Source organism: Platalea leucorodia (genome assembly GCF_965183815.1).
Source record: "Platalea leucorodia genome assembly, chromosome: 4".
NCBI lineage: Eukaryota > Metazoa > Chordata > Aves > Pelecaniformes > Threskiornithidae > Platalea > Platalea leucorodia.
This window is the reverse complement of record NC_138826.1, coordinates 2,346,704-2,358,959: the sequence shown is the minus strand read 5'-3', so window position 1 is coordinate 2,358,959 and position 12,256 is coordinate 2,346,704. Positions and strand designations below refer to the sequence as shown.

The 12,256-nt window shown below is 41.6% G+C and overlaps 1 protein-coding gene across 1 annotated transcript in view; it reads left to right on the top strand.

Annotated features, from left to right (window-relative positions):
- Positions 1-12,256, top strand: part of MGMT (O-6-methylguanine-DNA methyltransferase) — a 170,787-nt gene that overhangs the window by 17,893 nt on the left and 140,638 nt on the right. The window contains exon 3 of the mRNA XM_082308116.1: positions 5,851-5,990. Coding sequence (XP_082164242.1) covers positions 5,851-5,990 — 140 coding nt within the window. The remainder of the gene's footprint in view (positions 1-5,850; positions 5,991-12,256) is intronic.

Below are 12,256 nucleotides of genomic sequence, written 5' to 3'. Positions count from 1 at the left end.
GTTTTAAACTATTAAGGAGATGTTGAGAGAACTATAATTCAGTGAAAACCTCGGATGAGTGGACCACTGGCATGCGGAGGCTCACCAGCAGCCGTGCCAAATGGGGGCTGCGGTCAGCCTCGTCGTTCGTCCCTGCAGCCCCAGGTGGGGTGGCAGAAGCTTTCTGCAATTAAAACATTTTGCCAACAGCGTTAGGGATTGTGTTTCTAAATTATAATTTCACGCAGTTGCCTTTACAGTGGTAACAGGAGATGTTAATGACTGGATTTTTCTTCCTTCAGCTGTCTCAGTATGGAACAGCCATAGCACTGTTTCCAAACTCCCAGTTAAGGGTATGGCTGCAAAGGCAACCAGTAGTTGCCCTAATTGCAGCGCTCGCTGCTGCTGTATTACATGAGGGATACGCTGACCTTTACGCTGCAGAATAGAGGGGGTGTGCGTAAACAGGCGACTCTCCTCTGTTCTGCTGACCTTGCTGCTGTGGAGTTGATAACGATGGAGACGGACGTGTCTAACTTCTTATTTCTTATGATGGTCCCTGATTGTTTTTTGCCTTGACAAATACCGCTGATGCGATTTGATAAGGATTTTGTTATGAGAAGGATGTAAACTTATTGGATCAGGAAGAATGACTGTAGCAAGATGACTGAAATGAGGTAGCAAATTGCCAAACCAGTCCAGGTACCTATGAAGTATTCCCCTTAAATTTAAATCCAATATTTCAGGCTTTCATTGAATTTTAATTTGAAACTCGAATCAATAACAAGCAGGTTTGAGAACACTGTGATACTCAAAAGAAGGACACTTAAAGAGTTCAGGACTGGTATTTCTTTCCTGTAATTAGGATGAAGAAGCAGCTTCCCTGGCATTTATTGATCATCCTCTCAAACTCAACAAATTCCTGGTATTGCTTTTTGGCAAGTCACTGATATTTTATGGCATCATAGAAACAGGGCAGGTGCTTGAGAATTATAGCTCATATGCTAGCTTCCTAATGCAAATATGTCAGAATAGCGAAGTGGTGAGTCTTTAGGATATATTTATGGAGAATAGGAAGTAAATGAACGAGTTGGTGCTTGGTGCACCTTGAGTGGGATGGGCTAGCGTCAGTGCTCTCCAAGTGAAACTACCCTCAAACTGTGTTGATCTCTTGGATAAATGTGTCCAGAAATTCAGCTTTTGCAGCTAAGAAGCCCTATGATTTGTGCTACTAGCAGGTATGGTGCTATTCGGGATCCTCTCAGACAAAAGGTGCTGACAATTATTTTTAATTTTTGAAGCCAGTATGTAGTGTTATCCTAGCCCAACATTGGAGCAAGATTGCATGAGAAACCTAGGATGGCATCTGAGTGGGTTCTTTATTTTTAAATAACAGTAACTTTCATGGTGTGGAAGAACCAAGTAGAGAATTTTCAAATGCGTAGTGGTGGCTAGTCTAGAAATGGTAGAAATACGACCATTTCTAGGTTTGAGAAATGGCAAGTGAAATAGGGAAAAGAACTGTAATGCAATTTCATCCTGTTGGTTGTGTTTACATTATCAGGTAGCTCAGCAATTAGCACTTTCTGTTAATCTGAAAAGATCAAGAGACCCATTTCTTGGAGGCAGCTGTGACATCTCGCTGGTTAATGCACTTGGACTCTCTTGGTTTAAAAAAAAATTGCAGAATGTGTGAAGACATGTCAGTTTAGGTTTAGCAGTTGAATATATTCATTTTTGCCTTCAATCTCGGAAATATTCCAGTAAAAAAAAAAATTATGAGGACTTCCATTTGAAGTTCAGCCACATGCTATAGCCTAATGGAAATACCCTGTTAAATCAGATGCAGGTGGTGGCGGAGGGGATTATTGTTAGTATGTTGGTATGGCATGGTAGGTTTATATTGTTGCTAAAGCAGAGTGAAGGAAATAAAAATACCAGTAGAGGGAAATCCATCAGAGATGGGGCTCTGGCTCCTTCCTGATGGAAAGGATTCATGTGCTCAATAATAGTGAAGGGAAAACGTGTGAACGTGTGAGATCTTTGGTCTCCTTGACCACAGCCTTTGGACAGAACTTGTTTTAAAACAGTTTCTGATATCCTGAGGGCTGAACGCTTGTGGTGGGTGCAGACACATCCACAGGCAGTCCTGCTGCATTTTTCCAGCAGAAGTCTGCAGTCTCTAGGGTTTTAACGCTGTACACATGCGCTCTGAGATCTTTAAGAGGAGAACCCAGGAAAAGTTGGGAAGCGATGTTCATGAAGCTGTTTTGCATTCTTTCTCCCCTTCAGTTCGGTAACAGGGATTTGGGGCATGGTGCTGAAGCGCAGGAAATGCCGGGAGGTTTGCTCTCTTGGCTTGTCCTCTGGAAAACGCAAACCTTGCGGGAGAACATGAAGCATGGAAACACTTTGCTGTGGATTTTTTTGAACCTTGTTGATCCTTGAGATTTCTCTGTGTTTTTTTTATTTATCCATTCCCCATTATGGATATGAATTGGATTCTAGGACCTCAGATCAAACTACAGTGGCATTTTTGGGGGTTTAGGAGCAGTACAACATAGAAAATAATTTTTAATTACTTTAATGTGGAAGACCATTAATGCAAATTTAAATGAAATTCATATTTAATCAAATGGGAGGTATGTTTTAGTACTGAAAACCTTGGCTGCAGCGAGGCTGTTAAACTGAGTTGCAGTGGAAAGCATAAGAGGCGAAGATCCTTGTATGCAAGTCATCGAGCCGATGCTGGCTTTTGGGTTCACGGCACCTCGTTTAGGAGATAAAACTCGCTGCTGTTTTGCATCCTTAGCATCCGAACTCTGGGAAAGCCATTTGAGCGGCACATCTGTTTCCTAGTGGTGTTCAGAGTTGATGTGTCATTTGGGGGACCTTCGCCCGTCGGAGGAGCCTGGGGCCACCGAGGCATGTGCCATGGCGAGGTCATGGGAGCACGCCTCGAAAATGAGGCTCCTCTGTACAGGGCATTAACTCATACATCATGAGAATATTCTCACTGATAAATCTTCCACTGTGAAAACCTTTTTGATACTCGTCTGTTATTAATGACAAAAAGGACTTAATTCCATTAGCTAACAGTCTTCCAATTTTCTGTAGAGCATTTAGCAGTCTAGTGAGATAGAGACTTACATACACTGCACCTACATTTTCATTTCTGTAGCAAGACTCCAGAGGATAGCAGGAGAAGTTTCCTTTCTAAAAGTCCTATTTTTTTCTACCTAATAAATTATGAAATTATGAGAGATTTTGACACAGATTTGTAGGTATTACAGTGGAAAGGGAGAGTGAAGGTGGAGTTCAGGCAGTACCTGATCAAAATTCCTCAAATGATGCGTTTACATAAGCTGGAGAAAAAAGGCAGGAGGCAGTTTATTTGGATTTATTAGTTTTTTGCTTTAAGCTGCGCTTCATTTCTAGTTCTCACAGCTTCAGCAAGGGCAGTGTGGGGAGGATGGTGTTGAGCAAATTGTGCCTGTATGGAAGGATGTGGGCAGGAGCAGGTTTTCAGTGTCCACCACTCTGCAGTAAATGGTATCTAAGGGTTTGGTAACTCCAGCTGGCCAAGTTTCAAGGCTGTTTATTTGCATCTGACAACCGTTGCAATTAATTGCAATCTTGAATAAAATTTCACTTTATTTTAAAATAGCACTGCCTGCAGGAGCGTATCGTTACCTCGCTCTTCTCTGGCTCGTCTCAGTAGCTGCAGGTAAATAGTGAAAAGGCACATTAGTATCTGGACATGGTACATCTGGGTGGTGACCTTCATCTTTGAGGCTCCCAACCCAATCACATCTGTGTGTGGATATATGTCATGCAATTTCATTCTTTTATAAAAATAAACCTTCTAAATATTGCCGCCCGATGCGTATGATAAGCAAGACTGAAAATACTAGTTGTACTCACTCAAGGTTTTCATCTATAAAGCTTAGTTCAACTTGGTGTGAACTCATAGGGTTATTTATAGTTTTCTGTTACTCGCTGCATCCTCTGTTTTGTTATAATGAAAAAGCTGTCCTCTTATCGCTAAGTTGTTATATTCATGGAGTACATGGTATGAGGTTCAGTGCATCTCGTTTAGGGCTGTCACACAAATAAAAATGAAGAATGTATACTGGTTTTCCACATAAGTAAACTTTTATGTTGCTTTTTTACTAAGACTTCTGCAGTGAGGTGCTGCTCCAAAAAAAAAGTTCACCCATGTCCTTTCCTTGAGGAGGGAGAAGGAACGAGGAAAAAGTTGGCTGAAAAGGAGAGCTTCTTCGTAACACCCGCAACCACCTGATTATTTAGCAAAAAGCCGATTTGGATTACAATCGAACTAAACAAACCACGAGGAACCTGCAGTTCTTCGAGCCCCGCACACTGCGCAGAACTCGAAGCTGAGTAAATGTGTGCTGGCGGCTGCCTGGCTGTAACCGAGGAATTGCATAAATGCTTCCCGAAATCCAGAGGTTTGAGTTTACTTTTGCCCTGGTGGGCAGAACTGTCTACGTGTTTTTTTTCTCCTCTCTTCACTCTGTTTATACTACTTGCATGTGTGACTTCATTACATAGCGCTTAATAAAGAGATTTAGAAAGAAATTATCTCATTTGGAAAACAAAATTATTGTACAGCTACAAGCAGTGGCCAGCTGTAAGTCGTCACGCGTAGATTTTCCTCTCTCCTGCTGCACCCCGAGTCTGTCACTGTGCTCTTCAGTCGGTGTCCCAGCTTCGTAATCACGTCTGCATTTCCCCCGGTCCTTCACCGGGCTCTCGGCACCGTCCCCCTCGCCGTAGGCAGGTGTAGGCGTCGTGGGGGGGGCTTCGGGGCGCTGCGGGGCAGACTATTGACTTGGGTAAATAGTGGGGAAAATAAGTTTGCGCAGTTGCCTGTGGAGGCTGGTGGTTCTGAGTATTGCTGTAACAAGCAAATTTTTCAGGTGTGAGGCAAATGGCGAGTTAGCTGGGCTGTCTGAGGGACTGAAAACCAAGAAACCCTGTTGGGCTCTCACTGTAACGGGGATGTTTGTTGATTGAGTTAGCCCTACAGCTTCTTGGGTTTCTTTGTTCTGTTCACTTTTCTGTCCATTTTCACTGGAATTTAGCTCTTTGGAGTAAAGGCTTTTTTGTCCTGGTTGTACAGCACCGATGGCGATGTGGTCCCAACCTACGAGACTGCAGCAGACATACTTGTGGTGTTCTGTCCTGTTTCTCTCCTGATGGTTGTACAAACCAAACTGGAAATACAGCTCAAACATCTACTGAGTCAGACTGGATTTATTTTTTAGCCAAGATGAATTTGACAAGTATGTTATTGTTGGTCTTGTACAATATTGAGAAATGCTTGGCATCTGTTTCCAACTACATCCTATCAGTAATCGTAAAACCAGACTAGTAACAATGGGAATAAAAAAATGTTTCTTTTACTAAGGAATGATTGATTTTTTTTGTATATTTTTTTCTAGCAGACACATTCTGTTTGTGTTCCAGCAGTTATTTGCATAACACTGCTGCTGTAAGCCAGTGAATATACTTTTGTCACAATAATCCTTTTGAAATCAGTGTCAAAACACATCAGATGTTACTGATAAACCAACCATGAAACTGCCAGTACTTGAGATTTTTACGAAGGTCACTGTTCTGCTAGTTAACATGTTTATTGAGACTTTGATTTTAGATGTTGACTTCTTAGGATGGATCATTTTAAGTTGGAGTTTTGAAAGTAAAGGCCATAGTGGAGGAAACTTGAAATATGCTGTTTCCTGCCCTTTTTTTTTTTAAATTACTTTTGAAAACTACTCAATGTCTTGATGAATGTTCCTTGGTGAAAATGCATGCAATTAAAGAGGAGTTTGTTTTTATGAACAGGTGACTTCCAAAGAGGGAGAATCTCAGTGCAAGCAGAAACACGCGGTTCTGCTTAGCCCCGTGGGAAAACTCAGGATATCTGGGTGTGAAACCGGCTTACATGAAATAAAACTTCCAAAAATGAGCGTGCTGCCAAGTGGGTAAGTTCATGTCCTATTGATCCTATGTTTATGTATGTGGTAAAGGCAAGAGATTGCCCAGAGGACCTCAGACACGACTATACGTACTTGTTTTTACTAGCCTTACTGGGAACAGAGTACTTGCTCCTGTGAGAGGCAGCAGCAGCTTCTTTTGTACCTTTAAGGAGTAGCAGCTCTAAAATGCATTTCTTTCTCTGCTGCATCTATAATATTAGCAAAGAAATGTTCTAAAATAAAAGCATTTTTAACGTAGGTTTTGAAAGTCCATCCTGCCCCCTAATTTTGGACACACATGTAAACCTGTCACTGAGGAGTAAGACTTCCTTACATGCTTTGCAAATTTTGCAGGCCTGTATCTAGAGCTATATGTTCCAATAGGCAGAAGCAGGATTGAATAATTGTTTTAATTACTGTATATTACTTGTGAGAGCTTTGGTTTTGCATAGCTGTGATGTCTTGTGGAGTTCAGAACAGATGATATACATGGCGGTGGAGGTGGTGTCTCAGATATAGGCCTGACTGAGGAGCTATGGGTATATTTTACTGTTGAGTAAGTGCTGTTCAATCTGCTAACGTACATCTGGCCTGTTCAGATCTTTGGTTTGCTTTTTCCTCATTTGTGAGGAAATGCTGACTGACACTTTTAGAAGGAACACTGAATTCTTTCAAAATTACTAGATGCCACATTTCTTTGCCAAATTCCTCTGCCAAAATGAGAGTTACCAATACTACTACTTGTTAAGGCTGGTCTCTTCAACTGTTTTTGGTAATAAAAATTGCAGCTTTGCCACAGTCCGTTACCGCAGAACTGTTCCTGACAAGACGCAAACAGGTTTGGCTTCCTTCTCCACATTGTCCTTGTCTCCCCTGCTTTTCGCTTCTGAAATTCTCCATTGATTTGTGGGGTTTCCCCTTTTCTGTTTTCCTATTTTATTACCCTTGTAATTTAAGTGTGTGTAAAAGTAATCAGGAATATGAAGTATAATGTGTATTCTGACTGAAATATGGTTTTGCCTCTAATACAAAAACCCTCAGGCCTCTGGGTTTGACAGTTTTGCCAACTCCAGTGATACAGAAACAAATACTTCAGTTTCTTCAGATGCTGATTTCAGTACTGGATTTCTGATGAGGAGGAATGGAAATAAAGCAGTATTTAGGATAAGGCCGAAGCTTGTCTTTGCTGCAGGGCAGCATCTGCCTGGAGACCAGCTAAGGACATGAGGACTCTTCACCCTTGAGAAGATGAAATGTCAATGAGTGGGTGGAAGAATAGTAGGAAAAAAGGTCTGTGGGGGCTTGAAGGTGACAAATATGAGGAATTGTGCGTTCTTGACAATGCTAGATATAGTGAATTGCATGAAAATAAAAGCTGAAGATAAAAAACAATTGCAAAGTTGGGGGTACTAAAAAATACAGGCTCCAAGTGAAATGGCAGATTATTGGAAGAAAATAATTACAGGCTTTTAATTAGTAGAGGCCAAGGAGGTGGATGGTGGAGTGTGTGTGTATGCGTGTGTGTATATATATACACATACTGGGTGTGTTTGTGTGGCTCTCCTGGAGAAGTAAGAGCAAAGCTCTGTGTTTGACTTCCGTGTTTTAATGTTGAGGTTTCAAATGTTTCACTTGATGGGCTTGCCTTCTCTTTTTGAACAAAATTCTTAGGGACAGTAAATATCTTCAGAGCAAGTGGTGGGGGGGAGGCAGGGTAGAGGAATCGATCCTTCAGGCGCACAGACCTTTTTCCAGGAAATCACTCGTGTGTCTCCAAAAGCTCCGAGTGCTTTGTTACCTCTGCTTTCACAAATCAAAGATGCTGCTACTCACAAACTATGGGTCCCTCCGCTCCTGGGGGGAGCCTTGCTGCAAGGCAAGGTTGGTCCCGTTTGTAAGGACAGCTGGTTCACAGGGGCTGGCACTCACTCCGACATGGCCAGGTTGGCTGGTTGAAGAAGGATCTTGTGATCTTGTTCTTCAGGCAGACATCAGGCAGCCTGGCTCCTTTTCCCGATTCTTTAATTTCTATCTGATCTTGGTCTTTCAGTTTTCTCAGTGGTGAGCTGACTTAATTTGCCGGCCTCACAGAAGTGTTGCAGCTTTAGTGGCATCTTGATAACCCTTAGCTTAGCAGATTGCATGATTTATACGCAAAAATTGTCATAGGTGGGATATTACTCAAGAGTGTTTCAGAAGTTAATGGTAAGTAGAATATCCTTCCAATTACTTTAAGAATTTAAATCCAAAAAAGAGGTGGAAGGTGGGACTCGCTTTTGTCTTTACCGATGATAAAGTTCTAAAAATTTTAAAGCTATCTGTAAAGGTTTGTGCTGAAGTATAACATTTAATCTCTTCTACTCATCGCTAGTGAATAGTTGTTAAATCTGGCCTCATTATTTTCGACAGAATAAAATAAAACCAAAACAGTGCCCAGTGTTTCTCCTAACTGGCTAATAAACACTATGGTAAGAACATTGGGTGGAAAAAAAACGTAAGAAACATAAAAATTGATTTTAATGGACCCCTGTCAGAGAGAACCATAATGAGCGTGAGTCTGGTAATAAATATTGGTATTCTGCTCCGTGTTGCTTGGGACTTTTCATGTAACAATCAATATAGATTTTAGGGGTTTTTAACAACAAAAATAAGTAAACCTTTGAAATATATAAATACTTAAGACTTGCAATCATCAGACAAACCTGCTAGTTGTAGGAAAAAATCTGATAAGAGTGCCTGGTTAATGGCATAATCAGTTTGTGGAGATCTTGCTCTATTTTACAGCTTGTAAAATGCTGTGCAATTAATCACCTGAGATTACAACCTATTCTGTGATGGTTCTCCTTAAAAGTTAAGAACACAGACTATAATGTAGACTACAAGGAGAAGCAACAAAGTAAAATTCAGTTTTCAGTATGCTTGAAAGAAATTGATCTATTAATGAGATGAAACTAATTGTAATAACCTAAGGTTATTCTGCTCCTCGTGAAGCTGGTAGAGTTTAAAAGTCAAGGCACGTCACAGCGTAATGGTTTCTGTTTGGGGAGGAGGAATTTTTATTCAAGCTTTTTAAATATATGTGTGTATATATACATAAAATAAGATTTTGTATTTATATGTGAAGACTTTCAGCTAAATATGATTGTGAACATTTTACTGAATAACTAAAATTGTTTCTAACCATTTTTTAATCTATGTGCAGTACTAACATTTGGCTAACTTAAAGTGGTAACTTGAAATCACTTATTTTTATTTTAGTATTTAAATTGTGGATTGGCTTGTTTGCTTATCATTTGGGTTGGTGTTGTCAATTAATAAAATGCTGAAGATAAACCAGAATATACAATGTCAGTATCAGAATAGCTTAGGAATAATCAAAGTCTTTGCGTTCGATACCCATACGCTGTACGACGGAGGCTGCAGTAGTTTTAACCTACGTGCAGCATCCTGAGGAGGTGCTTTGGGGTTGTAAAGGGGGGCAAGAAGTATACCGAGGATGAAGCTTGTTTTTTATCAGTTTGTCTGTTTCTGAGAACTTCAGATTCATAGTTCATATTTTCAAAAAAAGAACTAAAAGTATGTATATTCTGTATGTGTATATTTAGTACTATATCAGCTGTTGTAGTTTTTCTTTCAGTGTATACAAATATAAGCATTAGTTTTGATCAAGAAGGTTTTCTTTCCTCCCATATTCCTGCCTGAAATATTGTGAGTGTTTAACTCTTTCTACTCAGGTCCAAAAGAAAAACTCACTTTTTTACTGCTGTTGTACTTCTAAGTGTCTCTAGCAGCTTTGATGTTTCTGAATGAGCTTTCTTCATTATTCCGCTGTCGTCTGCAGTGTTCCCACCTTGGGACGGCTGTTTTGGGAAGCCTTGTCTTACTCCTGAGCCAGAAGGGTAAATTATCTGCTGGGCGAGTGGGGAGTTGCACTCCTGACTTCTCTTAACAGTAACAGAAACCATGCTTGTATTTTCCTGTGCTAAATATTTACAGCAGAAGATACTTTGGAAGCACAGGGATGTTGACTTGGCAGTTGGGATGGCAGCAGGGAACAGGTTTTTTTGGTTTTTTTTTTTTCCCCTGTGTTGCAAAAATCCAGATTCTTTCAGGAATTCCCTCTTCCCTCAGGAAAGTCGCCCGGGGTTCCCATCGCCCTGCGCAGTCAGCATGCAGCACTGGTTGTGTAGCCGGCAGATGTGAAATATGGTGGCAACTGGAAGATTTTAGTAAAAGAAAGGGCAGTAGTATAACATGCCTTGAGGTAAGATGAAACGGCTTCCAGTGTGTGGTTGGAAAATCCTGTCCTGCTGGGCACAGGGTCATAAACAGGGCAACTTATTACTGCGTACTGATGAGCGTGCATGTGAAATGAAAGTTAAATTTGCCTTCTGATGAGTGGGCACAGATCCCAGATTATGCTACTATTGACATCCCCCATGGGATTTAAGGATGCCACCATGAGAAGTCGTGGAGTTTTCCACTTAAAAGCTCAGCTGAGCTGGCTGTGGTCTGTTGCTGCCCTCCTTGGATGGGCCCAGCGCTGGGGCCATCTGGATGATTTGGGGACAGCCACCCCCTCGCCGCTGGGCTCCTGCTGCTCCAGCCGGGGTGCATGGCTGGCTCGAGCTCGGCAGAGGAACCCGAGCTCCCATCTCCTTCAGGAGACAACGTGTGCAGGTGGTCTGCTCCTCCTCCAGGGACTCGGAGCTGGGAGTTGTCAGTATGGCTGCGAACTTGAATTCAAGAGAGTGCAAAGGAGTTTTTAGTATTTCATCCGTGTTCCTGCGAACTGAGGTTGGGCAGGTTGGCTTGCTTTACTGTGACTTGAATGGTCAAAATGTGCATTTTCCTGGTGGTGTAGGAACACCCCAAACTTCCCTTTATGCTGTTTTGAGAAGAGAGATTCTTTTGGAAGCAGTGTGATCCCATCTGCCCACTGTATTTCTTGCAGGTTATTTGCAATTTTCTTTACAGTGTTTCATTTCCCTACATCTTACTGAGAGAGATCAGAGAAGGAGGAACAGGGATCCAGTTTGGCCATTCTCGTATTATTAATCTGCCTAAACCTTTTAAGGGTGAATCTGCAGTTCAAGAAGTTCGCCAGGGTTTCAGTCAATCTCTCTCTGCCAGTTTAACATTATCAGAAACTCTCCAGAATCTCAGTTTAAACAGGTTTCCAGCTATTACAGATTCATAGAAAATCTCAAGTGTGTGAAAACGCAGCGGATGCAGCGGTGTACAGGAGTCTGATAAGAGCCTAGAACAATAACTCGGAGAGGTGTGAACCACTCTGTTCATCTCTGAGGTATTTAATCATAGCCAGTGATGATGGTTTAAATGTCAACTTTGCTAACTGTTTCATTCCTCATACTGTAAAATTTACTGTGAGTGATATCTCACTTTGATGCCACAAGTGGGAGGCATTTGGGAGGGTGCCACTCCTCCTATTTTTCCAATAAGCATCAGCCAAGGCCAAGAAACTTAGTGGAGCTCAGGGACATACTAAAAACCAACTGAAGGATGTAGGTGTGCGACTACTCCGCTTAGCTGCTGTGGATAGATTTCTGGTTTACCGTGAGTGCCTGATGTGACTTCTGTGAATAGAGGGTGTTATTGGCAGTGTATCTTGGAAGAGGTGCCACTCTTCCCCATTCAGTTCTTCCTTAAAATTATTATGTAACAGCAGAGATTTTCTAATTAAAGTGGTATAGGATAAAACCTGAATGAGAAGTACACATTTGCAGTAAAGTTGATGGCTTTGGGATGGTCTCTACATGTAGAGCGGGAGCAGGGAGGGGAAAGGTGTACTAGAGACCTGCTTGAAACTTAAGCTACTGGTACCATAGGCTCTATAGACTCCAGGTTGTTTCTTGAGGAAGGATGTGGTGCATCTGGTGGAACCAAGCCACGGGGTTCTGTTCCTTCTGCAGAGCCTGATGTTTCTGCTGCTGAAGATGGGCAACTCTATTTACAACCCTTATTCTTGTATAAGTGAAGCTGTGTCACTGGGTATTTCAAAGACCAAGACCACTGCCCGTAGGAAGTCATCCTATGGTCCACATGCAGTATGTAGAGCTTATGAGTTGTAACAGAAAAAAAAAAAATCAACATCTCTGCACTTTTTGGAAAATTATTATTTATTTTTCGTTGGTTTTCTTAACCGGTACGGCAGCAGTGTTTGTCCTCTGTGAGGTCGTAGCCCTCCCGTAGGGGAAGATGTTAAAACACCGACTGTGGACAAGTCCAGATGCATCGCTTTCCTGCCAGCT